Here is a 25,525-nt window from a genome sequence, read left to right on the forward strand (position 1 = left end):
CTGTTAAACGTCTAATTTCTAGACACAAATGGATGTCCGTGATCGTATGAGAAACGTAGATCTATAGGACATCTATACGAAGATAGCATAAGGCCGTAGAAAATTGAGTATCCATGTGATATCCAATTTAGGTTGTAGCTAGATCAGATTTGATTTAGACATTAAGACATCTATATGATAGACGATGGATGTAAGTGTGCTACCAGGGAACTTAAAAGCCCCAAAAAATGTACTCTCGATAAAATTGGCGACAAAGATGCAACTTTAATAAACAAGATAAAACAAAAATGGAACGAAAAATTTAAGAAGCATAGGGTGGGTCTCGTTGATTTAAAAATAATTTAGGTTCTATAGGGGGCATCCGTAAACTAATGACTGCGAATGGAAAAATTTAAATGAAAATGAAAAACTGTAAAATTATGACGAGTATAGATTACCCATTTGCAACGTTTCAGTAAACTGAAATGCCCATTACTTTGTGATAGCCAGATGCCTGGCCGTGATTAGAGTAGGCCATCCTGGTGTACTAGTAAATTCTTATCATTGTCTTTGTAACGATGGAAGCCGGAGATATAGGCCCGGTCGAAATAGGCCCCGACGAAATAGGCCCGGCAAATAGGCCCGGACGAAATAGGCCCCTACGAAATAGGCCCACTTTAATAATATTTTTAAAGTGGGCCTATTTCTCCGTCAAAGTGGGCCTATTTCTCCCAATTATTTCTAAGTTCCATAAGGTACTCTGAAATATTTTCATAAAAACATTCGACCTACTCTACATGAGCGAGCAGACGGAATTATCTGCGAGAGATCCGCCACCGTATATATTCATTGCCGTAGCTCAAACCACGATGAGTGATTTCACACATTGCCGTTTCATTTTTCACATGTTAGGCAGCTGATTCCCGTCTTAATTTTTTGATGAACGTATTCCCCTTGATCTTAACTGTTAAACTCATTTGTTCAAACGTCGTTTTCACTTATTAACTATCGCTAATTTAAAAAAATGAACAAATTTCCGTGTTTTCTTCGCCATTTATTTGTTCCGTAGCTCGATCCCCCCTTCAGCGGCTCAGCGCTCAGCCTTGAACGCGTCTCTCCCCTTCAGCGGCTCAGCCTTGAACGCATCTCCCCCCTCTACCTATGCCAATGCCAGTACTCAGGTGAAGTAGGAAATGAAAATGTTTGATGAAATAAATCTTACGGATTGATTTCAAACATATCCATATTAATTTCATGTTTTTTTTAAAGCAACAAACGCATATCACTTTTAAGTTTCTTGTTTTATGGGGCTGACGCGAGGTGCTGCTCAAGCCGGCCAGAAGGGTGGTCGAGCGGGGGAGGCTGCACGCACTCATGGGAGAGGGGTGAGTGAAGGGGGGTTTACCTGGGCCATACCATACACAACCATGTTTTCCCTTCTCCGTATATGTTAACGGGTGGTCAAGTGGATAGCAACTTGTGCTATGTATCTCAAGTGCCGGTGTTCGAATCTCGGCCATGTCGAAATATAATTTTATTTACAAAATATTTTCGAAAAATTAATAGCTCAACAGCATAAAGTGGTGTGGAACTATCCTGGCGAAATTGATCGTTTTTTGTTTTTTTAATTGATAAAGAAGAAAGAAATATACAGCACGAAAAGAAAATTTCTATTATAGTTGAATACCAAATGTGGTTTTGAAGATTTCCATCTATCGGTGATAGTGGCGTCACTAGCGTGGTTCAATAGCGTCATGAAGATGGCGTCATCTGCTCATCGTCAACTTCAGCGTTTAATTTACAAATAAGAAATAGAAATCTTATAAAAAAATAAAAATAGCTTCAACATGAGTACATTTTATTCTGAATCATTTTAAAATTTGAATTGCAATTTTCGTTACATTTGATCTGTAAGAATTCGATTCTGAATCAAATTGATTCACACACATAGCAGACGCCAACACATCAAGCGTCATCAATAGCGTGGTCTATGGTGCAATGCTATCACTGGAGTAAGGCGTTTACCTTCAATTCGGGTATGTTAGAGAATTCTATCATGTTATTTTCAATCTTTAGTTACTTTGATTGTAATTATCAACTTGTGTGAATAGGTAGCGTCATGATTGGCCTACCCTGATGGCGTCATGATCGCTGCTGATTGCCTTTCAAATAGGTTTTCAGCATTCTGCTTACACCTTTGGCATAGAGTCACATATTTCACAATCCAACATCAATTGGTACCAACAGCAGCCCTTCTCTCCATCATCCAGAAGGGTCTGAGATCAGTGTTGGAGATGTGTGTGACAATTTTAATATGATGAAATTTATCTACCACCAAATTTTTACTCGCTTATGTTTTTGTTTTTCAGGATGGTTACGCTCGCATATGGACAACTGATGGAAGATTAGCTAGCACTTTGGGACAGCATAAAGGACCTACTTTCGCATTTAAATGGATCAAAAAGGGCAACTATATCCTCAGTGCTGGAGTCAACAAAGTACACCTAAGTTTTAATTTTTTTAAACGAAAACTGTTGATATTAATGTATTTCTTTCATTAGTTAGACGACCATCATTTAGGACGCTTCAACGAGTCAGTGCACGCAGCAGTTTGCTTTCTACAATTAAACGCAGGATGACAGGTAATTAATATGAATATTTAAAAAATGGGAAGCCAACTTATCAGTTTTTATATACGGTAATTTTTATTAGATTTATTCTCAACCGTTGGGATGGAGCCCAAGCGCTGGCGATGAACCAAGTTTATCACGGTCTAATATTATCTCAAGAGATACAAAGGATGGAAAAAATCGAATTCCTTAGCGAGAATGAATTATTACATCAACTTTTTCATCATAACGATTCCTTCGATTTCAACGTACTTATTCTTTGATTTAAAGTTGAACTTGTTAACATAAGTTAAAATTGTAAAAAGAAAAAAACAAACTTTCTATTATAAAGTTATTCAAATTAAAGTGATCTTGTACACATTGGCAGAAAGATTAAACGTTTAATTCCACTAACTGTGTTTGTAGTTTGCTACTCGTGATAAATTCAACGTGACGCATTTTTCCTACATTTAATTTGGCCATTCATAATGTTTCACAAGGTATTTTTTTCTTTATTACTGAGAGGCGTGTCATCGTCAGTGTCTCACCGACGATAAAACATAAAAGGCCTTGGTAATCAGATTACCGCTAAGTCTTCACCTTTAATACTCCGTATGTAATGTAATGACCTGAATAGCATTCGTTACAAAGCGCTAGCCAAAATCAGATTCATGTTTGGGTTATTTGTTCCAAGGCCGGTAGGACTCCATTTTATGGTGTAGATTTCCTTGTGGTGTGCTTGCAAATCATGAACAGAAGTGTCTTGTTTCATGGACCATATCTAGGAAAAGGATCGGACACATTTGATTTGATAGTAGTTTGACAAGAATGCACTTGCACTTTACCTTGAGCGTCATATCGTCAGAACAGGAAGCCAATAGATTACCCTAAGGGTCCCACTTAATAGCGTTTACTTCATTCTAGAGAAAAAAAATAATATTTCTCTTTTAATCATTCACAAATTTGCAAGAGAAATTAGAATATTGTTACCGTATGTCCTTGGAAAGATTTGGTTGGCTTGTCACTGCCCAGCTTACAAACATGAATACACTGGTCAGTGGAGCATGAGGAAAAACTGACATTCGACTGCCAATCTACGTCAAGTGCTGGGGAGGAATGGAAAGCAAACTGCTGCGTGCACTGACTCGTTGAAGCGTCCTAAATGATGGTCCTAAATTTGGTTGGCTTGTCACTGCCCAGCTTACAAACATGAATACACTGGTCAGTGGAGCATGAGGAAAAACTGACATTCGACTGCCAATCTACGTCAAGTGCTGGGGAGGAATGGAAAGCAAACTGCTGCGTGCACTGACTCGTTGAAGCGTCCTAAATGATGGTCGTCATTCATGTTCCAAATTCTGGCAGTACTATCACCAGAGCCAGAAGCCAATAAATCAGTTGTTGGGTTCAGGCGCAGATGAAAACTTCAGATTCATGGCCACGAAGTACAGTTGATTTGCTGGCAGGTATCTCTACTCCTATTTCCTCTTCCCAGCCTTCATTAAATAGTTGAAGGGAAAATAAGTAAGCAGTTCAGGGGATCAAAGAAAAGTATTGACTATCTTACGATAGGAATGCATGGGTTCATCTCCATTGGAATTTGGTGGTTCTGTCTTTACCACTTGTGGTTTCTGATTGTTCTGTGTTTGCTGTTGACGACTTGCAACAACATCAGGCATCACAGCATCAATGAGTGATAAGCTTTCCATGGGTTGTTCCGAACCATCCTGAAAAACAAAAACATAAAAGAGTAAAAATTTGGTGGTAGATAAATTTCATCATATTAAAATTGTCACACACATCTCCAACACTGATCTCAGACCCTTCTGGATGATGGAGAGAAGGGCTGCTGTTGGTACCAATTGATGTTGGATTGTGAAATATGTGACTCTATGCCAAAGGTGTAAGCAGAATGCTGAAAACCTATTTGAAAGGCAATCAGCAGCGATCATGACGCCATCAGGGTAGGCCAATCATGACGCTACCTATTCACACAAGTTGATAATTACAATCAAAGTAACTAAAGATTGAAAATAACATGATAGAATTCTCTAACATACCCGAATTGAAGGTAAACGCCTTACTCCAGTGATAGCATTGCACCATAGACCACGCTATTGATGACGCTTGATGTGTTGGCGTCTGCTATGTGTGTGAATCAATTTGATTCAGAATCGAATTCTTACAGATCAAATGTAACGAAAATTGCAATTCAAATTTTAAAATGATTCAGAATAAAATGTACTCATGTTGAAGCTATTTTTATTTTTTTATAAGATTTCTATTTCTTATTTGTAAATTAAACGCTGAAGTTGACGATGAGCAGATGACGCCATCTTCATGACGCTATTGAACCACGCTAGTGACGCCACTATCACCGATAGATGGAAATCTTCAAAACCACATTTGGTATTCAACTATAATAGAAATTTTCTTTTCGTGCTGTATATTTCTTTCTTCTTTATCAATTAAAAAAACAAAAAACGATCAATTTCGCCAGGATAGTTCCACACCACTTTATGCTGTTGAGCTATTAATTTTTCGAAAATATTTTGTAAATAAAATTATATTTCGACATGGCCGAGATTCGAACACCGGCACTTGAGATACATAGCACAAGTTGCTATCCACTTGACCACCCGTTAACATATACGGAGAAGGGAAAACATGGTTGTGTATGGTATGGCCCAGGTAAACCCCCCTTCACTCACCCCTCTCCCATGAGTGCGTGCAGCCTCCCCCGCTCGACCACCCTTCTGGCCGGCTTGAGCAGCACCTCGCGTCAGCCCCATAAAACAAGAAACTTAAAAGTGATATGCGTTTGTTGCTTTAAAAAAAACATGAAATTAATATGGATATGTTTGAAATCAATCCGTAAGATTTATTTCATCAAACATTTTCATTTCCTACTTCACCTGAGTACTGGCATTGGCATAGGTAGAGGGGGGAGATGCGTTCAAGGCTGAGCCGCTGAAGGGGAGAGACGCGTTCAAGGCTGAGCGCTGAGCCGCTGAAGGGGGGATCGAGCTACGGAACAAATAAATGGCGAAGAAAACACGGAAATTTGTTCATTTTTTTAAATTAGCGATAGTTAATAAGTGAAAACGACGTTTGAACAAATGAGTTTAACAGTTAAGATCAAGGGGAATACGTTCATCAAAAAATTAAGACGGGAATCAGCTGCCTAACATGTGAAAAACGAAACGGCAATGTGTGAAATCACTCATCGTGGTTTGAGCTACGGCAATGAATATATACGGTGGCGGATCTCTCGCAGATAATTCCGTCTGCTCGCTCATGTAGAGTAGGTCGAATGTTTTTATGAAAATATTTCAGAGTACCTTATGGAACTTAGAAATAATTGGGAGAAATAGGCCCACTTTGACGGAGAAATAGGCCCACTTTAAAAATATTATTAAAGTGGGCCTATTTCGTAGGGCCCTATTTCGTCCGGGCCTATTTGCCGGGCCTATTTCGTCAGGGCCTATTTCGACCGGGCCTATATCTCCGCCAACCGTAACGATTCTCACAGCCGTACTCTGAAATGTACAAGTATTTTCTTGTTAGTAAATAATCAAGGGAAATTTTTCGAACGTCTGTATGCATGGACGCAGGAACACCGATGCGTACGACTAGAAAAAATACATTGAAAAGGATTGCAGGTCATAGTTAACTACGATTTACTTACTGTCGTATCCCCAATCACTTGCATGTAAAAGGCGCGAGGCTATCTCGTCAATAGCGTTATTTGATGGTGCATGCACATACTAGTCTGGTGCACAGACTAATATGCGTGGGTATACCCCGTTTTTTTTGTGGTGCATAGACATCATAAAATGAGCTTTATTATTGGGCGTTTAAGATTAGTGTTTAAGATGTTACATACGAAACCCTCCGTGTAAAAAAAAACAATTTTAAATTCAATTTTTTTTATTTTCGTAGAAATATGGTTCTTTTAATTAGAAATAAACTATTTAAAAAATTTCCACTTGTTCTACGTCTTTTACTTTATAACTTATCAAATTTTCATAAACATTAGGTGTAAAATATGTTGTCTTATGAAAGATATAGTGACAGACGGTCAAATCATTTACAGCCGCGCGGCAGCCGCGGTTTACATGGTGCCTTATGGCCAAGCGGCCTTAACAAAATTAATTTTTTCTATTAAACTAAAAAAAATTTTAAAAATTAGAGGCTTTCGCCCTAAAATAAACAAGATTATGCCCGATTAATTGTAAAAAGGCCAATTAAAAGCAATGTATAGCTTTCTAATTATTGATTGGCAAAAAGAGTCCTTTTTGACTTTCCGATTTCTCAAATATAGCATTAGTACAGGAACTCAACGCCGCAACGACGAGGCGTTAGCTTCCTTTCGTAATAAAGACAAATCACGCCTCGTCGTTGCGGCGTCTGAAAACTGAATAAGACGTACTTTTTAAAAATGTTGTTTATGAAAGAAATAGTGACCGACGGTCAAATCATTTTCAGCCATTTTCACCCACGCATATTAGTCTGTGCACCAGACTAGTATGTGCATGCACCATAAAAAAAATCCTGTGGCCAATTAATTGAAAACATGTTTATTGATTCACTTACCAAATTTGAACGAAATCAGATTTTGTTCGCGCATCGGATTTGTCAAATCCGCGCGGATTGACCCAAGTCCCTAATAAATTAATGATGTTGCGACGTTCAAACATTTTTTAACTATTCCATTTATATTCCATTAGGCTTAGATAATAAAACTTATTACACCTTGTTAATGCTGTACAAAATTTATTCATACAAATAATATGACATTCTGCTTAACAAAAGAATTTGATGTGATAGAGATATATGTATAGACAGCTTAACTCATAAGACCGCAATAGGGATTATTTGGAATGCAGACTCATTGAAATGTTATTTCTTAATTGTCATGGTACAAAAGAAATGAGGAAATTACATAATAAACTAATATGACAATACAAGCACATACATAGCACAATTTTAGCGACTTGACTTAGCTAGTTTGGTTCTTTCCGTAAAATAGTTACGGCATGTAGAGAGAAACTATTCAACCTTGAAACAAAAATGTAATAACTCCAAATGTCTATATCTACTTTCAGCACATCAATCGACCTTTTGAGATGAATCATGACTGATGGGGAAAAAAAGTAACATATTGAGCTTCCAACTTACTAAGAGATCATGGTTAATTTGAGATTTTTCCGCAAAGCTTCATCTGTTCCCGATGTTTCAGGAATAGAAATTTGAAACACAACAGTTCCGCAAGAATAGTATTATTAGATTTCAATTATAGGCCATTTACAGGGGACCTTATTGATTTCTCTCTGAATTTTCTTTCTGCTTACTATAATATAGAGTCACTCTGTCTATATCTAATATCAAGGGGAAACTTTACAATAGTCCATAATACTACGGTCGTTGGTTTGTTTCGAAACCATGACCGGCAAACAGACAAGCTTGAATGGCGGGTCTCCTCTCTTCAGCAGTCGTTTGGTGTGATTGTACTTGATGTAGCCTAAGATAATTGAAACAAATAAGGTTAAAATGGGTAAACCAATAGACATCGCTTGACAAAAACATACCTTTGCATATGCGCTAGAGGCAAGCTGTTAAACGGAGAACGCTGTTGCGCATTATGTTGAAGTTGCATTGGAGGAACGTGGCTGCTCTTTCCAGGTTGAGGGAGAGAGGCAAATGTAGTCATTTTCGGCTTAACGTATCCATAAGGGTTGCATAAGTCCCGATTTGGTGCAATCAATGGAGAACTCCTGGATTGGATTGGCAGAATGTTTTGCCGCTGGTTGCCGGAACCGAACCCAGAATCGACTCCGCTGCTATCGCTACTACTACTGATCTCATGGATGTCGACTGGTTCCGTTTCTTCTGGTAGAGTTACCAAAGGTAGATCTCGTAACGTTGCGTAGTCGCCATCTTCTTCGGCATTTGGGATACGCATAAATGGTTTTCGAACTGGTCGAGTCAAAATTGGTGAAAGCACAACGTTGGGGTTCATGGGGTGAACTGATAAATCTGAAGGTGGAGTATTCTTGATGGCGGGTGATAGCTGCGACATATTCATTTGCGCGGTAACTTCATTTTGTTGTGGTGTATGAACCCTGCGACTACTTTCGCTTATGCTGCAGCAACTGCTATTACTGCCGCTGCTCAAGGGCTCTGGTAAGGTGGGTGAAGAGGGAGTTTCCACTTCTGTGGGAGTTGGAATATTGCCTCCACCACGAAGCCAGTAAACTTGATTGGTGCTGTCGCCTCCTTTTTGAGTGTCTGTCGGTAGAGCCACCAGTTGATGGATTTTTTGTTGGACTTCAATATCCAAAACTCCGTATGCTTTACCCCTTGATAGTATTAGAGTCGGAGCTTGAGATGAATCGTTGAGAAGGGCTTCCGACTCCTGAAAATATATTCAATTGAATAAATTATTACATAATCCATGGGTAATGGGGACTTTAACACAATCTTACCTCACACTTTTTCTTGCTGTTGGGTTTGAATTCAATTTCGGCAGCCAATGCCAAACACGAGGGTGAATTGAGCAGCGTTCGACCAACTGAAATTTTTAGTCGAAAATCCCAGCTAGATTTTACAGTCAACAGCAGCCACAGGGCAACCCACAAAAAAGCATGGACGATCGATCCCGTTACTAATAGAAAATTACTATTAATTTTTTAAAATTCAATTAAAATGAATAGTAAATGAACGTACCAGCAACAAGCAGTACAGGTTGAGGATTCAACTTGTACATCTTGCTAAAATCATGCAGGAGAGGAGCTGCACTTGCAGCAACTGCTAAAAGAGTAGCTAGTGCCGCCAACTAAATTATTTAAAAAATAATATTTATTATTAGTTATTAAAATTAAAATTTGGTTAGGAAATTGTGACTAATTTGAATTAAACTCACATGAGGATAGAAACTCCACAAGTACGAGCGCGCGGATGGTAGCTCCCGAATGTACTTCTTCCGACTTTTTGTAAGAAAAACTGAAAGCTTGTTGAGAGCATACATGCTAAGAGGTGAACAGCCCAGCAGGAGAGTGCAGGATAGCAGCATCAACAGCATGACAGTGATTGGTGGATCAAGAAGCAAATAATCCGAGAGCGATCCGCTTGCACCGGAGAAGGCTGCAGGCACTCCTGTCAATGCAACCCTTCATTTAAAAGAAACGAAGCATTAGCTGACCGCACAAAGGATTAAGCAAAATAAAACAAAATAAAATTACTTGTAAAGAACAGAAGCTCCACAAAATGCAAGAAGGGCGTGAACCCCGTTCGCTATAAGTTGAAGTGATATTAAAAAGGCAAGGCATTTATTTGCTCCCCAGAAGACATCACTGCAGCGAACGGCAAACGCCAACAAAGCGAACATGTAGCTGACAAACTCTGGGCTAGGGAAAGGAGTCTGTTCTATAAGGCGATCAGCAGATATGAAGGATCCTTTTTCTGGCCAAATTGAATTTCCCAAAAATATCAGGTCCAAATCGCTATTCCAGATATGATCTAATATAAAAATCCATTACATGTAGTATAAGTGATTGAATAAAGAGTATGCGGGAAAAATTAAATTACCTCTATTCATCAGTTGGTCTTTGATCATTCGAGCTTCTAGAACAACTTTAGCAACCAAACTGCACAAGGCAGCAATGGCGTGCAAAGAAGGTCCAACAGGTGGACAATGTCTCCAAGCAGCTCCGCAAGCTGATCCCGTTCTAACTAGTGGATCACGGGCCCTTGAACGTGGAATATCAAGATCCATCTCTAAATCAATCTGCCTTCCCAGACGGTATCCGTCATTGGCCAAGTTTCCTGTAAATACATTAATCATTTCATTAGTTGATACAATAATTTTATTGTGTGAATCAATAAGTGATTACTTACCTAATTTGAAGATGGAAGCAAATGCCAGGAAAGGGAGCAGTACTAAAGATGTAGCCTGGCGTGCGAACACATACAAAAATTCAGTTAGTGAATTATTACTGTAGAAAATTTCAAATGCATTAACATTTACCTGAAGTGAGATGTAGAGATTCATTTCCCATACGCTTATGCCACTGCTAAATTTAGAATCCATATATTCAACGAACAATTTTGATCCTTGCAGTACGATGTAGGCCTAATTAGAAAAATACATATTTGTCAAAACTGTTGAAACGGTGAAACACATCACCGACTATAATGAAATCAGAATAATATTTACATGGAACGCTGTAATGGCGATTCCGTACCACACCGAGGGTAGACTGTTCAAAGAGAGGCGGCAGCATGGTTTCTTGGAACTTTTGGTAAGTGGCTGCTGCGAATCAGTTCGAGTCATTTTTCACTACAGATAAAAACAGGAAGTTAGAAACTGTTTATTTTAAAAATTAGACCCACCCCCGCTCCACCCCCAAAAGAAAATAAACGAACAAACAAAACGTTTGAGGTTACACTAAACGAAAGCTTCTGTCAACATTTTAACGATTTCTTCGTTAACTGGTGTTATTTTATAGCTCACGTGTCTCACCCCCGAATCACTTTCTCTAAATCCGAACGCCATCACATTTCCCATTGTAACTTGACACTTGAATACTGCACAACAGTTTACTTGTAAGTAAACAGCAGTTAAAACTTGGTAATCAAATGGAACTTTTTGCTATTTAAATATTTCACTATGAAAAGACGAGTGATTGCCTCGTCGTCAGTGATGCACCCAAAGTACTGCACTTGAGACCACCCCCCCACTCTATCTCAATCCCTACCCACTTTTACCGATCGTTACCCTACCCTGTCTCTCAGGATTGTAACCCTCCCTCCTCCTCCCTCTGCTCCTTCCACGGCGTCTCTCGCAAGTCGAATCGCTAAGTCTCTCGCAGCTTCACCGATGACTCATGCTTTCAACCCAACTAGTTTCCTACCAGGATCACTCAGTATTTGCATATTAAAACATTTTAAACTTTACTTTTGAACATCATCTTTTTTAGAAAAAAGACGTATTACTCATTCACTCGTGAAAAAAGAACTAAATTTTGTTAATATTAAAGTTAATGGCTTAGTCTAAATTTACATTGGCTGCCGATGCCATTCGAAACGGCTGAGAAGGGAAATCCTACATAAATCACCAATAGGCGTGTTTATACCTACACAGTATTTATAATGCCGTAAAACCCTAAGCCAATACAACTACCATTACTCAGTCCTTACCTTAATTCCGCGGATAGTTTGCAGCACACCAAAGGGGAAAAAACAACCCGCAACACTGAGGGACAAAGAGAATTTCGACTCAATCTAATGTAACTTGCTTGGAATTACATAGAAATACAACGGGCCAGCACCAGATTCAATCGAATTTTACGAAAATCGGAAATGCTACTCTCAAAATCGTAACGGAGTGTATAAGAGAAATCCAATTCGACGTCTGACACTGTTGACGTACCGCAGTAGACTGAAAAGTCTTTGACAAGGTTCCCCTGTGTCAGACACAGGCGTAGTAGTACAGAGCGTGTGCTCTCGGCCTGAGGGGAGGCGGGGGTGAGGGAGGGATATGGGAGGGATGGTATCGAGTTATTGACAAACGCCATTGCTATTATGTGGTGGGTCGTGGAGGGCACGAACGGGGGGGAACAGGCACTCTTTTTCGAAGGCAACAACATACGAAAAGAGAAACTTAAAACTTTTTGGGAAAAGTATCTCCTTTTGCCAAAGTGGCAGGTCCTGCGACTGCGACTTACAAGTCAGTTTAAGTTGCGTGTTTTCGTATCATTGTTATTCCGGGCAGTCAATTTTAAATGTAACTGCAATTTCATTTCAGCACACGAACACGATAAACAATTTAAAGGGGAATTAATTCAACAAAATAGTTATCAAATTTGCAATATAGTTGCGAATAAAATCGAGCCTTTTTCGTCCACCCTTTAATTAGTTTCCCATAACTTGAATACATTTTGGTTGAATTGAAATGCTCGTACATGGCAATTACTTTTATTCGTCTACAAAAGCATGTTTTGTGTACTGATGCACGATTCTCCGATACATTTGATTTATGTATAGTATAAGTGTGTAAATGTTGCGTTTTGCAAATGGCTTCCCTTACTACTAAGGAGTCTTCTTATAAAAACATAAAATTCTCAAACGCCAATTCGAAACAGGGAGTAAATCCGCCATAGTTCTAGCATCGCCAACACAAGTGATAAATCAAAGGAAAGCAGATTTCTTTAGTCGCAAGTATAGTTTGCAAAGGAGAAACTGTCAGTGTCACTCGCCACAGAAATGCGTGTGCCCTTCACATATTGTTCATATTAGAATGTAGCGTAGGCCTGAGCTCACATGTCGAAGGCAAGTAGCTCAAATTACGTTTCTTTTTTAAGAAAACCATTTACCGGTAGACCTGAAATAAGCAAACCGATAACCCCCCAACTTCTGGTTCGTCTCAGATTCTTAAGTTGACACGGAAAAAGTGGACAACCAAAAAATGGACAAATGGAGGAGAAACGAGGAGAGAACCGGCTTTAAATGTAATAAATGCCTTTGCTGGCCAGCTGCTCACACTACCAAGCTGCCAGCATGCCGGGCACATTCAGAAACTTGTGTGTGTGTCTGCGCTTCTGGTTCATGGGCACAAGAATGAGAACTAAAGAAACCTGCGAACGGCGGGACGTATACCCGAAGACCGACGAAGAGCGAGGCACACGCTGACCACCTGGACTCGAGAGTCACGTGACTGATCGAGAGGCCTCTCGCTCTACCTTTATTCTTTTCCCCTATAACCTACTCTTAACCTAATCTTGTAGTCACAGTCGCAAGTGACTTTTTAAACATTTCGTATTACATTACATCACCCCCTAGTTACTTCTAGCGAGTTTCTTTTTACAGAATTTTGTTAAAATAAAAATGTTTTTGAATATTTATGATACTAACGTATTACGAGATTTTCGTTCCTAAAAGATTAAAATAGCATTGCATTTGCGTATCATTATTTGATGAAATGATGAATACTGTATCAATGCAAATACAACTGTGTGGATACAAAGGTGCAAATATCGCATATTCCTTCAAGGGTAAGTGATGAGTGAAAGGTCTTTTATTTGTCTAGCCGGACGGAAACGAAAGAACCAAGGTTATTTTTTTATTTCATTCTATTTTTTTCCCCTTTTCATATTCGTTTCTTTCTTTGTTAACTCACACCTGCTCGGTAGCTTCGATCCCCCGATAGGTACCGGTAGGTAACCCCTGCTGGCGTTATCCTGCTTTCTTATTATTCGTGTATATATAAAAGAATCTTTCCGTTTTAACCCGCCATTGATTTTTCCCGGATTTTTAGGGGATATGACTCCCCATAGCTTTTCTCGTATTTTTATCGAGTTAGTCGTCAGTTCAAATGGAAAAGCGTATTTCAAAAAATTTAGTTATCGAGGTTTAAGTAAACTACTGTTTATCGTCCTAAGTGTAAATTTTGGTTAAAAGGAGTAAAATCAAGCGGAACTTAACTTTTAAGCTTTAAAGAAAGAAATCCGCATTTTCAAACTTTGTTTAGTCAAGTATTTTCTAAATAATTTTAAAACATACGATACACGTATTTGAAGGAAAGATTGAAATGAATCAATTCCGTGCTTACTTGATGACTTCTTTTTTCAGAACTTGATCACAGATACAGATACCCTGGATTTTGGAATGAATAATAATAATAAAAAAGTACAAACTTTTAAACGGCGCATCTAATTATCATAAGGCAAGAAAGCTGTTGTGGGAGGGGAAGATTTTGGAGTTATTTAGGCTACCAGCGAAGCATCGCCGCCGACCACCTGCATCATTATTTTATTCTTTTTCTCGGCACATATTTTGGCTTTCCATCTCTTAGGGAGGGTGGTGGATAGAGGGTCAACCTACGACCCTTTTGGCCTTTTTTTCCTTTCGATGAGCCCTCTTGCACCAAAGATAAGTGGTAGGGTGTCTTGGAGAGTTTGCACCTGCCTTCTTCCAACCAATCAGCGTTCGACAAACATTTTTTCCGACAGCAGAAGCACAGCTGATATGCTTCTATGTTTTTCGAAATAATCGGAAATACTAGCTCAATCTGATTCTTTAGTCAAAGAAATCTTGGCTAGCTGTTATTTCAAAATAATTTGTCGACCCGATTTCAGGTTTTAAACTTATAAAATATTGTTTTTTCAATCTAGCTAGGATTTTACAAGATTTAAAAAAGTGGTTTTCGATCACGGTTGAACTATCTGTCACGTTAAGCGTTGGTACTATAGACGTATAAAGAAGGAAGATGTATGCACATACCAAATTGTCGTGATTTCATTTTTACATCACTTTCAGCTGTTAGTAGTAGCGCCATCAAGTGATGAGTTTGCAAATAGATGGAGCTTGCTAATATTATGAAGCTTACGTCATTACGTGTGTGTTAAAATGGAAAATAACACACTAAAATTTCATCTAATTGAGAAAAAAAAAGTTTGTAACATCAATTTACAAAAAAGTATAACAGTAGAACAGAAAAGCACCTGGAATCCTGGATCATTATTAAGTGACTGAACTTTTTGCATGGGTACTTTCTAAAATAAGTGTAAAAGATATTCGTGGGGACAGATACAAAATCAGTGAAGCTGAAAGATTTTTATTCATTATCACATAATTCATTAGCTAAATCTTTCACTTCCCATGCCCATAAAATTTGGAGATAATGGCTATTATCCAGCTTGGTCACTTTTATAGCTTCTATTAAGGGTGTTTGCGAAGATGATGTAATGGAACCAATAACTGAACAGTATGCACCTGTATCAAAGAAGACACATACTTTCAATCAATACATCATATATAAGCTTTAAGGTTTATATTGTACCTTGCTCAATCCATGTAACCGGGAATGAATTCAAAGAAATTTTTACAATACCACCAGACACATCTTTCAGAATGAAATGTGACATGTTGATAACGCTGAGAATAGTTCCTTGAAGCCAAACATTGTGCACAGTGTAATTAATTTGTTTCCCCGATATAGAACTTTCTAAGGGAATAAGCCATAGTTTAGCTTTGTTTTCATCATCATCGAGACAATCTGTGGATGTCAAACGTTTACAATCTTTCAGCTGACGACAAAGCAATTTAATTGTAGGTGCACTGAAAAAATCAGAAACAATATCGCTCTGCATTTTTTAATGTTAGCACGTTGAAACTTTCTCGTGAAACGTTATCAACAATATTCATTTGAAAATCTAAACTTACAGCAGACAGAGCTCTGCACGCACGATGGTTAACTTTTTTAAAACCCTGCTTGTTTGAAGGAAACACTCGCGCGAAGCATCGAAAGAATAAGCGCCTCTCGCGGGCTATTGGAGTGACATTACAATTCAAGGATTAGAAATTAAATTATATGCCTTTTTTACCGCGAAATTAACGAGCTTCTACCATATTGTCACGATCGGAATGTGTTTCACGATTTCTTCGTCTCGCTAATCTGTGCGAACACGAAGCTTCACATTTTGTTCCTGCTCGAAAGAAAGAAACTGTTTCGATTTCGAAATTGTACAAATGCCTAATGGCGCGATATGCGAAAGTTCGTCGCACGAGGCGCTTGGAACACCCCCATTAATTTTTTTTTCTAGCCCACCAGCCCAGCCTCTGGCCTCTCCTATAGCAGTCTTACACAAGTCTGCTGTTTACTGTTTAGTCACATGCGATTGATCTAACTTCAGTTTGGTTTTTTGAAGTTGTTTCTGTTTTCATTCAGAATTTCAGAATTTCTTCAATTAGTTTCTCTCTGGTTTCATTCTATCATTATCGTTTGTGAGCCGGAGAAAAAATTGTAAACATCATTTGACGGTGATGTCTCGTAATGTTTCCGTTGATCCGCGTTACAGCGAAGGCGAACTGTCTGATAGTCCAGATTTCCAAGCTGTAAAAGAAATGGATGAATATGAATCAAGGTATGCTCCACACTGTGAAATGTTTCACTAACAATAACTAGTTGTCTGGTGTTCCAATCAGTTAATTTCTTTGTTTAATGTGTTATTTTAATAGCCTATCACTTTCTGAAGATGAACAGCTTTGCGATACACTATCAATCAAACCACCACAACCCCAAGCCGATTTTTCTGGAGAGGACAAAGCAAGAAGACACAAAGAGCAAAGCTCTACCTACATCCAAAGCCATTCACATCGAGGTTCTGGTAGAGCCATTAAAAGTAGTGTTTCAAAAGATGGGAAAAAAGACACTCACAACACCGATGGTAAGGATAGGCATGATTCAAAATATGAAGACAGGCATGTGAAAGACTCTAGAAAAGAAGATTTGCGAGAAAGGCTCGAACGAGATAGAAGATCCAGGAAGAACAAAGACATGGATGTATATTATGAAAATAGAGACTCCGATAGTAAAAGACAACATGATGTCCGTGGGGCAAGAAGAAATGAACGAAAGCTTAAGCCTGATGATGCCAAATTTGATGATAAGCTTGAATTCAAAGATCATGGTTACAAAGAAATAAGCAAACGGAAAAAACAACAAACAGAGCGGAACATCATAATTAGCAGTCCAGAAGAAGTTCAAATAAAAATCGAGAGCAAGAAAATGAGCAAAGAAAATATTCTTGCTTCAAAAATCTTATCTGAAGAAAGTACTGATGATGGTAAAACAGAATTTTCAAAATGTTAACTAAATCAAATTGTGTTAAGAAATACTTGATTTTCCCTAGACAGCAGCAGCTCTTCTAAGTCGTCAAGTATCCATAATGAAGGCTCTTCAATTGTTGGAGAAAACGAAAAACTCTCAAGTCCACATTCATTGCATGATGATCGTGAAGAGCCAGAAGAAAAGCGAAGAAAAAGTGAATCAGGTTCTATCGAGGAGTTTAGCAGGACGGAGATAACGCATACGTCATTGAACGTTCCGGAACCTAAAGAAGAACTTCCCCCTTACTTACCGGCTATCATGGGCTGCCGCAGCGTGGGTGAATTCCAATGCCTCAACAAGTCAGTGAAAAGGGATTGTCAAAATATTGCTGTTTTTGCTTATGCTAGCTTTTTCTTCTGATCAGAATTGAAGAAGGCACGTATGGAGTAGTTTACAGAGCCCAAGACAAAAGAACCGACGAAATTGTTGCTTTGAAACGTTTAAAGATGGAAAGAGAGAAGGAAGGTTTTCCTATAACATCTTTACGCGAAGTCAGCACCTTACTGAAAGTAATATTTTCGTGACAAATTTCGAATTGAAAGTTACACTGATGATACATTTCTTATTCTTGTTGTAATGTTTCAGGCACAACATGAAAATATTGTAACCGTTCGCGAAATCGTTGTGGGAAGTAATATGGATAGCATTTTTATGGTGATGGACTACGTGGAACACGACCTAAAATCTCTAATGGAAGTGTTGAAGTCAAAAAAACAATCTTTCCTGCCTGGTAAGTTACTCGAAATTGTAAAAGGGGAATAAAAAGATGAAAACTGTTTTATTTTAGGTGAGGTTAAGTGTTTGCTGCAACAGCTTTTGCGTGCTGTGGCCCATCTCCATGATAATTGGATTCTCCATCGTGATCTCAAAACATCGAATATTCTCTTGAGTCATTCGGGTATCTTGAAAGTGGGGGATTTTGGTCTAGCTCGAGAGTATGGTTCCCCTTTAAAGGCGTATACCTCTATCGTTGTAACTCTATGGTATCGGGCTCCAGAGCTGCTACTTGGAGTAAAAGAGTATTCAACGCCCATCGATGTTTGGTCCGTTGGTTGTATTTTTGGTGAGCTACTTACTCTTGATGCAATTTTTCAAGGGAAATTTGAAGCTGATCAGATTAACAAAATATTTAAGGTAAAATGTATAAAGAATATCAGTTTGTAACCGTTCTAACGCTTGTATCGTTGACTTCAGGAACTAGGAACTCCAAATGACAGTATTTGGCCTGGCTACAGTGAATTGCCTTTTGTAAAAAAGGCTTCATTTACAAATAATCCTATAAGCAATTTACGTAAGAGATTTTCATCTCGCCTAAGCGAACTAGGAGTGGATTTAATGCAAAAGTAATTTCTATCAAGTTATGCCATAGCTTTGTAACCTTACCTCATTTCTTATCATCGAATTGTTTTTTTTCTCTAATCCTTCTAGATTTTTGACCTACGATCCATCGAAACGCATTACCGCTGAAGAAGCCTTGAATCACACTTACTTGAAGGAACCTCCCTTCCCAATACACCCGTCTATGCTCCCAACCTGGCCAGCAAAAAGCGAAGCAAATGGAGCTCGTAAAGCCCAAAGCCCAAAACCTCCTTCCGGTGGCAGAGCGTACAAACAACTAAACGAAGAAGTAGACGTAGACTCCAACACAGGATTTCACATGGGGAATGCACAGGTTGATCGTAGAACGAATCTTTTAGGTCCCGGATTCAGCTTGAAATTCTAACTTTTCTATCTAAATGGGCTCGTTCAAAATAAATTGATGGCGTTTTTTTTAATAGTATCAAATTGGACGTCCATGGTTTAGTTTCTTTTTCTTTTAGTTTTGTCTAAATTTACCAACAGATTGGTCTTTGAGTGGGCCATATCACGACATGAATTTAGACACCATAATAACTAAATTGGTGTTTACATCAAACACCAACTAAATTATTGTTTACAACAGAACGCGAACGCCGCTTCATTAAATACATATAACATTATTTGAACTATGTAACAAATAAGATTCCCTTCGAAGTTGACATAAATGCTCAAGGGAAGAAACTTATTCTTGAAATGAAATATTAGCTGGATTTTACATCATTTGTCATTTTATTTGAGCGGGAATCGGGGTTGGGGTGATTTTCGCCATCATGAGCTTTTAATGTAGTTTTTAAGTTTTAGGAATCTTTACTTTTAATCCTAACCTATTAGCTTTTTCTGTTAACATCCAAACTTAATGAAAATTGTGTAAGGCCATTCATTTGCGGCAAAATATTGTTAAGTATATTGTAACGTATAATTACGTACTGCATTATGGATGCTTAAGGTGTGAATATTGTTCCAGGAAGAATTTCGCCGTCGCAATTATTGAACTGCTTGTTTAATACCCTCGTTTTATTTGGGTTTCTGGACGTCTATCAATCGCTCTATTCTGGAAAGCATATGTGAATTTTCTTCAGCTAGTTTAGACACGTCACCTTGGATCGCTTGAAGTTTTTTCAATCTAATAATTTGATTGAATTGTAAAATCAATGTTAATTACAACAGATTGCCATGAATAGAAGTAACTAACCCTTGACTGAAGTTTTTATTGTATTTACAATCGGCAGTTCCTACAGTCATTCTAGGTTCTGCTGATGATAGGATTTCTCCTGTCGGAAAACTTTGCCGTCTTTTTATTGCCTCAACAAGCTCATGGAGTTTAGTCGAATAGGAAAATTGAAATCGCTCTTGATTTTTAAGCGTGTCAACCCAAAGCGCATCGATTGCTGACACATCCTTTGCTAGAATTTCAGCTTGAAGCACAACAGCCTGAGCCATTCTAAATAAGAAATGTAAAATAAATATTTTTTTCGTAATAAAAACACCGCCAATGTTTCATACTTGTACCAATCAGCTAACAAATCGGCAGTATTAGTCACTGTAGGCACGCATTCGGCCGTAAAAAGAGATTCCAAACTTTTGAATGTTTCTGTCATTTTTATACGTTCTAGCAAGTGGAACTGCTCGTCATTATACGTGAGAACTGTAAAATAAAGTATCGTTAAATAAAAATAACATAAAATATACACCAAAAATTTGTTTTTACCTCTTGCTGCTCTATCACGTAGAAGATGTTGCCAAGAATCTTTTAGGCGCGTCACGTACGTTGTTGATTTACCACAAATACCATTCAATACGGAAAAGCTACGATTGGTGCTTGCCCATTCTTTGGCTAGACTTTCATCTCGAACTACTCTCTGGCATAACTGTTTCACACTAGGACTAATGGACGTCATTTGATTAGATACATCGTTATAATGCGATCTGGCAAGTTGTAAAATATTTTCGAGAGAATTTGAGCTGATGTTATCATCATAAGGGAAAAGGCGAAACAAGTCTTTGGTGACAACGTGAATTTTCGACCATAAATGCAATTGTCTATTCCACGAAAAAAGTTGTTCTTCACAATGAACATTCTGACGAGAAAGAGACTGGAGCTGATTGGTTAACCAATTCCTAAATAATTCGGAGGAATTTGTAGTTAAAATAAGTCTTAACAACTATACCATAAAAATATTTAGATAACATACGTTAAAGCGTCGACCGAAGCATGCATCAATGTATAAGAACGGGTGGCTTCTTCAATTCTTCGCCGGACCGCATAACCAACACTACAGCATTGCTTCGCAATAGAGGCATCTGTTTCCACAGACACAGTAGATGAAAAAGGTGGGCATTTAACTGAAAACAGAAAATATAAGCGTTAAAAAAGGAGAAAATCGAAATTTTTACATTCTATTTTAAACTTACGCGATCCAACCTCTTTCAAGTAAAGAATGTTATTGTTTTCACGATTGAAAATGAATAAAGGATTTTCGAGGTTAGATTGTGGAAATTTGTCCTGGTCTGTCCACTGAGACGTTTTAGAGAGAATCAACTGACTTGAAACAGTCATCCCAGTTTGTTCTTCAATCAACCTACTAGCTTCTGAGCTGTATTAGAAAATAAATTATGCAACGAGATTAATTTAAAAAAAAATAAACTTCGGAATTTTTTTCAGACGTATAAAAGTTGGGATTGACGAAGTATAAATTTGAGATTCCTACCAGTCGGTTGGTAGCAAATACAATCTGATGGAGTGAAGACTGTTGACGTGGAAGAAATGGACTGGTTTTCTGTTAGTCTAAAGAAACAAAAATCATCAGCATAAAAAAACAAACATAGCATGCAACACATTTCTGAATTACAATTGCCGTCACTTCTTGGAAAAAACGATCGAAGTTCATTTCTCCGCCAAGAAGACCAGCGAATAGAGGAGTAACAATTTTTTTCAAACCCCTAAAAATAGGAAGGTTCAGTAAATTTTGTGCAGCTCAAATTTCTGAATAAAGATTTACAAAAAAAAGACATAACATACACACTCAACAGGCACGAATCCGGCAACTCACGGGACCAAATAATTTCTCCATTCTGTTTAAGAAAAGTAAGTTACTGAAATCCCCAGAACAGAAACTCGATCAAACGGTAATAGCAAACCTCGGTGTTTTGGACTCCAGAAATTACTCCAGACACTTTTTTTGCTGTAATGTAATACATGGTCTCTTTATTACGCCTGCCACCAAATGGTCGAAACGGTAAATTTCCTGTTGCAACATGGTACAGCGTAACACCTTGAAAAATACAAATGCAATAGTAACTTATTTATTGAATGACATAAGTCTAAGAATAAAATAGCGCAAAACCCCCAAAAGATATCATACCTATTGACCAGAGGTCAACAGTCGCGCCGAACGTTTTCCCTACAGGCTTCCTCAGAACAGCTCTCTCATACATGTCAGGGTGCTAGAAAATGTAAGAATTAAAAATTTATAAGGAATGCTGTATGGTTGATTAACCATTTCATACCAAATACTCTTCTGTTCCATACAATGAAACAAACTGCTGACCATCTTCCAGTTCCCTTGCAGCTCCAAAGTCTGTTAGTTTATAGACTGTGCTCCCATCCAATGCAACAAATTTCATAATATTTCCAGGTTTTAGATCTCGATGAACCAGGTTATTATCTCTCAAGTGTTTCATTCCAGCAGCTATGTCACAAAAATACTATTGGTTAACTTGATGACAGAAAACAAATAATAAGAAAAATATACTTAGATGCTCCAGTACAGACAAAAATTCATCTTCATTTAAGCCATCACTATTTTCAGGGTCGTCTAATATATTGAAAAGGCTACCACCAGTGCATAACTCCATGACAATTACTTTCCCTTTTCCATCTTGTTCCTCTTCAATAGCTAACAGCTTGACTATGTTTTCATGTTTAACTTTCTTTAAGACTTCAAATTCTCTCATTTGAACTTCATGAGGTCTCATGTGACTTAATTGATTAAATGTTTTAACTGCAACTGCTTCACCTGTATGCTACAAGATGAGTGTCTAAGTCATTGATCTTAATTTGAAATATTTAAAAAATACCTTATTAACTCCTTGAAACACAGCACCTGTTGCACCTTTACCCAAAACACTTGTCGTGCACCAGACATAATTGGATGACCCCCGTAAAAACGACATTCTTAATACAACTCGACTTTCATTAAATTATACAAGACAAGATTTAAAAAACAATCAATTTAATAACAATCAATTCCTGATAGCAGTTCGAAGAACAATTAAGCACAACACAACAAATACTGCTGTCATTAACACAAAAACACAAATGACTACTCTACTCTACTACAAGGAAAATGACAATGACTGGATCATTTATTGTGGGTTTTTTTTTCAAGGATGGGAAGAGATGACATTCGGCCAATGCCATCTATCGGTTGAGGTTGATTTAACGAGCTATTTTTAGGGAGAAAAAAAATCTGTTGTAAGATGTCGTTCTTACCTGTCCAGTTGTTCAGCAAACTTTTAAAGCAATTTTAACTCCCAAAACTCCGTGAAAAACAAATTTTAAATTAAGATTAAATTTTAAAGTTATTCTGTAATTCTTTTTCAAAAATTATAAAAAATTTGAAAGTTGACATATTTCACCCAGTCGAAGTGTTATGTCCTTAATTTGCAGTAGTGATGGTATGTAGCGAGTTTACGAGTTCATTCGTAAAATGGAAATTACAGAAGTCTTTTCGTGAAATTAAGAATCAAGTTCGGAATAGAAAGCTTTCGGTGGTTTAATTAAACCTTAGTCATGGAAAATTATGTTAAAGGAACGAACGCTGATCCTGAGATTGAGTTGAGTGACTTGCCTTTTAAATGTTTACCCCCCAATGTGACTTGGATGAAAGTGAGACCAGGCAGTAAAATGACAAACCTTATTGAATTTGCCTTAAAATCTATGGAAGATAATAAAACTCAAGTGTGGTCTGGAACTGGGGCAGCAATTGGAAAAACAATAAGTTGTGTTGAAATCATGAAAAGAAAAATTCAAAACTTACATCAAATATCTAAAATCTCATATCACAAGTACAAAAAATACAAAGTAATCTTTAATTTGATTTTAACTAACACTCTTCTCTAGATGTGAGGAATATTGGAATCCTAAGAGTGATGAACTTGATTCCCTTAGAGTTGTTCGGAGTATTCCTTTAATACACATTTTGTTGTCAATTGAGCCATTGGATTCCAATGAACCTGGGTATTATTCATACAACAATACTTTAAAGAAATTGATATTAAGTTGTTTATTTCTTCTATTGGACAGGTACCAGTCTTCTCAAGTTGATGTTAAAACCACTGAGGCTCCTGGAAAGATGAAGAAAAAATCAAGGGCAAGAAACAAAAATTACCACAATTTTGGAACCAAATGAAAATGTATTGAAGACATGAAATATGATGAGTGTTCCTAGAGGGGATGAACAAAGTTGTTAAACTGCAATAACATCAAGCACACATTAAAGTTGTAATAAATGACTGATTATGCCTCTGACTCAGCAGAATGGCCAATAAAATTGCCAGTTTCAGTTTCTTCAAAAATTGGTACAATCAATATTTCTTTAGACATTAAGTTGTACTTGGTAACAAATTCCGTAAAGCGGCGACAAAGGAAAGTTTCATTCTAGAATTATACAATAAAATTAGTAACATCTTACTGAAATAAATGACAAAAACTTACCTCAAATTCATCGAAGAGATTCCTATGATGAAAATAGGCATGCGAAAATATTCTATAAACTCGCCGACACACCGATCCTAGCTTGGCCACAGAAGATTCTTTAATACTTATGCTAAAAATATAAATTGAAGTCGGTTAATAAAGTAAAACATAATACACGCTGCTATTTTAGTTAAACTTACCGACTTGGAAAATACTTATTACTGTTTAAAAGACAAGCAGCACCATCTAAGGTATGTCTGGTATAATCAATAGCAGGACATTCTTTCGGAGTTTTATGTGCAGCACACAAAAATATCCATTGATCTGTTGCTGTCATTTGTGTACAAGATTCAGGGTGACACTCATTTTGCAGCTTTACTGCTATACCATTCAGTTCCATGCAAAATTGTCTGCAGCAGAAGGAGAAAAATATAATTCCCTTTCAATAGCACACACATCGTTATTACTCACCTCAGATGTTCATATTTCCATACACCTTCATCTTGAGAATCTGGGGCTTTTAGAATTTCATCTATGGCAGTGAAATCTTTACGAATGAGTTGTTGAATATACTGCTGCACCGCTAACGTACTATCCATTTCTTCGAACATTTCCTCGGGCCAGCGGTAATACTCCTGAACATGCAAATCTTTGGTAAAGTTAATCTTGATACCAAGATCATTATAAAAATACAAACAATTGTTTTTGTTCCAGGTCGATTTCTCCTTTCCGTTCGGCATTCTACATCCGCCATTTTACACTTAATTAGACGCTTTTGATTGAGATTGAATGTACACAACAACACAGGGCGCCTCCTTTCTTTCACACAACTACGTCATCAACCTCCCTTTCCAACATGGTCTCCCACTGATGAGCTTTGAGGGGGACTGACTACACACTGTAGAGATGGCGCTAGTAGGCGCTTTCTGACACTTTATGCTTTATGCACCCTTCAACTCGCCATGTAAAACGGAAACGCAATGTAAAACCTGAAGATCAATTAGATGTGCAATTTTGATATTACGTTACTGGCTTTAGTGTCGAGTAGATCTATACCATAAGCTTCTGTTAATAAAAGAGAACGTATACTAACCAACACGATAGATTTATTACTCGCTAATCCGACTTAAAATCTGTAATCGTTGCACACGTAAATGTAACTTAATTTCTCCAACAGGTTTCATTGTTGGTGACCTGTAAGTTCCTAGT

At 37.7% G+C, this 25,525-nt stretch overlaps 5 protein-coding genes, 2 long non-coding RNA genes and 1 pseudogene across 10 annotated transcripts; 3 read left to right on the plus strand and 5 right to left on the minus strand.

The window, feature by feature from the left end:
- The first annotated feature begins 1,934 nt into the window (after positions 1-1,934).
- Positions 1,935-2,260, plus strand: LOC124341797. Its single transcript, XR_006918608.1, has 2 exons — positions 1,935-2,015; positions 2,091-2,260. It is a non-coding gene; the product is annotated as an uncharacterized LOC124341797 (long non-coding RNA).
- An 847-nt stretch (positions 2,261-3,107) lies between these two features.
- Positions 3,108-3,747, minus strand: LOC124344379. The gene is made up of 3 exons (XR_006919719.1): positions 3,579-3,747; positions 3,434-3,508; positions 3,108-3,369 (listed from the first exon to the last, which is right to left on the minus strand). It is a non-coding gene; the product is annotated as an uncharacterized LOC124344379 (long non-coding RNA).
- Positions 3,748-3,807: 60 nt separating this feature from the next.
- Positions 3,808-4,837, minus strand: LOC124342091 (annotated as a pseudogene).
- Positions 4,838-7,347: 2,510 nt separating this feature from the next.
- Positions 7,348-16,005, minus strand: LOC124344578. 4 transcript variants are annotated; one of them, XM_046798168.1, is made up of 13 exons: positions 15,430-16,005; positions 15,092-15,362; positions 14,871-15,023; positions 10,807-10,929; positions 10,618-10,722; positions 10,488-10,542; positions 10,179-10,415; positions 9,833-10,109; positions 9,514-9,760; positions 9,318-9,426; positions 9,077-9,255; positions 8,180-9,006; positions 7,348-8,112 (listed from the first exon to the last, which is right to left on the minus strand). In XM_046798168.1, the coding sequence occupies exons 4-13, from the start codon at positions 10,921-10,923 to the stop codon at positions 8,007-8,009; spliced, it is 2,259 nt and encodes a 752-aa protein (XP_046654124.1). In that variant the 5' UTR covers positions 10,924-10,929; positions 14,871-15,023; positions 15,092-15,362; positions 15,430-16,005; the 3' UTR covers positions 7,348-8,006. The 4 variants fall into 4 exon arrangements, with proteins under 4 accessions (XP_046654124.1, XP_046654125.1, XP_046654127.1 ...); XM_046798169.1 differs by lacking the exons at positions 14,871-15,023; positions 15,092-15,362; positions 15,430-16,005 and adding an exon at positions 11,790-14,844; XM_046798171.1 differs by lacking the exons at positions 14,871-15,023; positions 15,092-15,362; positions 15,430-16,005 and adding an exon at positions 11,113-11,323.
- Positions 16,006-16,226: 221 nt separating this feature from the next.
- LOC124342337 (cyclin-dependent kinase 11B-like) lies at positions 16,227-19,044 on the plus strand. Its single transcript, XM_046795305.1, has 8 exons — positions 16,227-16,513; positions 16,608-17,215; positions 17,282-17,558; positions 17,624-17,768; positions 17,845-17,989; positions 18,047-18,393; positions 18,454-18,602; positions 18,688-19,044. The coding sequence occupies exons 1-8, from the start codon at positions 16,413-16,415 to the stop codon at positions 18,980-18,982; spliced, it is 2,067 nt and encodes a 688-aa protein (XP_046651261.1). The 5' UTR covers positions 16,227-16,412; the 3' UTR covers positions 18,983-19,044.
- A 190-nt stretch (positions 19,045-19,234) lies between these two features.
- LOC124342336 (serine/threonine-protein kinase TBK1-like) lies at positions 19,235-22,974 on the minus strand. Its single transcript, XM_046795304.1, has 14 exons — positions 22,696-22,974; positions 22,371-22,641; positions 22,126-22,307; positions 21,981-22,062; positions 21,757-21,890; positions 21,638-21,690; positions 21,468-21,558; positions 21,327-21,403; positions 21,031-21,212; positions 20,811-20,961; positions 20,327-20,736; positions 20,122-20,263; positions 19,811-20,059; positions 19,235-19,741 (listed from the first exon to the last, which is right to left on the minus strand). Exons 1-14 carry the CDS (start codon positions 22,789-22,791, stop codon positions 19,633-19,635), a joined length of 2,229 nt encoding a protein of 742 aa, XP_046651260.1. The 5' UTR covers positions 22,792-22,974; the 3' UTR covers positions 19,235-19,632.
- Positions 22,975-23,102: 128 nt separating this feature from the next.
- LOC124342340 (ribonuclease P protein subunit p25-like protein) lies at positions 23,103-24,208 on the plus strand. Its single transcript, XM_046795307.1, has 3 exons — positions 23,103-23,685; positions 23,741-23,857; positions 23,924-24,208. Exons 1-3 carry the CDS (start codon positions 23,411-23,413, stop codon positions 24,027-24,029), a joined length of 498 nt encoding a protein of 165 aa, XP_046651263.1. The 5' UTR covers positions 23,103-23,410; the 3' UTR covers positions 24,030-24,208.
- Positions 24,014-25,211, minus strand: LOC124342338 (MOB-like protein phocein). Its single transcript, XM_046795306.1, has 5 exons — positions 25,014-25,211; positions 24,788-24,951; positions 24,517-24,726; positions 24,335-24,446; positions 24,014-24,277 (listed from the first exon to the last, which is right to left on the minus strand). The coding sequence occupies exons 1-5, from the start codon at positions 25,068-25,070 to the stop codon at positions 24,137-24,139; spliced, it is 684 nt and encodes a 227-aa protein (XP_046651262.1). The 5' UTR covers positions 25,071-25,211; the 3' UTR covers positions 24,014-24,136.
- Positions 25,212-25,525: the final 314 nt, after the last annotated feature.

This window comes from Daphnia pulicaria, chromosome 6 (genome assembly GCF_021234035.1).
Source record: "Daphnia pulicaria isolate SC F1-1A chromosome 6, SC_F0-13Bv2, whole genome shotgun sequence".
Taxonomy (NCBI): Eukaryota; Metazoa; Arthropoda; class Branchiopoda; order Diplostraca; family Daphniidae; genus Daphnia; species Daphnia pulicaria.

Coding starts and splice junctions, on each gene's coding strand:
- LOC124344578 (XM_046798168.1), bottom strand. CDS start 10,923: ATGACTCGAACTGATTCGCAGCAGCCACTTACCAAAAGTTCCAAGAAA. Junction 10,543..10,617: donor ATCTCTACATCTCACTTCAG/GTAAATGTTAAT, acceptor TTCGCACGCCAG/GCTACATCTTTAGTACTGCT. Junction 8,113..8,179: donor CCTCTAGCGCATATGCAAAG/GTATGTTTTTGT, acceptor CAATTATCTTAG/GCTACATCAAGTACAATCAC.
- LOC124342337 (XM_046795305.1), top strand. CDS start 16,413: ATGTCTCGTAATGTTTCCGTTGATCCGCGTTACAGCGAAGGCGAACTG. Junction 16,514..16,607: donor ATGGATGAATATGAATCAAG/GTATGCTCCACA, acceptor TTATTTTAATAG/CCTATCACTTTCTGAAGATG. Junction 17,216..17,281: donor TGAAGAAAGTACTGATGATG/GTAAAACAGAAT, acceptor GATTTTCCCTAG/ACAGCAGCAGCTCTTCTAAG.
- LOC124342336 (XM_046795304.1), bottom strand. CDS start 22,791: ATGTCGTTTTTACGGGGGTCATCCAATTATGTCTGGTGCACGACAAGT. Junction 21,891..21,980: donor TGTTGACCTCTGGTCAATAG/GTATGATATCTT, acceptor GTATTTTTCAAG/GTGTTACGCTGTACCATGTT. Junction 20,737..20,810: donor GCTTCGGTCGACGCTTTAAC/GTATGTTATCTA, acceptor CGAATTATTTAG/GAATTGGTTAACCAATCAGC.
- LOC124342340 (XM_046795307.1), top strand. CDS start 23,411: ATGGAAAATTATGTTAAAGGAACGAACGCTGATCCTGAGATTGAGTTG. Junction 23,686..23,740: donor TCTAAAATCTCATATCACAA/GTACAAAAAATA, acceptor ACTCTTCTCTAG/ATGTGAGGAATATTGGAATC. Junction 23,858..23,923: donor TTGGATTCCAATGAACCTGG/GTATTATTCATA, acceptor TCTATTGGACAG/GTACCAGTCTTCTCAAGTTG.
- LOC124342338 (XM_046795306.1), bottom strand. CDS start 25,070: ATGGCGGATGTAGAATGCCGAACGGAAAGGAGAAATCGACCTGGAACA. Junction 24,727..24,787: donor TGGAAATATGAACATCTGAG/GTGAGTAATAAC, acceptor CTTCTGCTGCAG/ACAATTTTGCATGGAACTGA. Junction 24,278..24,334: donor ATCTCTTCGATGAATTTGAG/GTAAGTTTTTGT, acceptor GTATAATTCTAG/AATGAAACTTTCCTTTGTCG.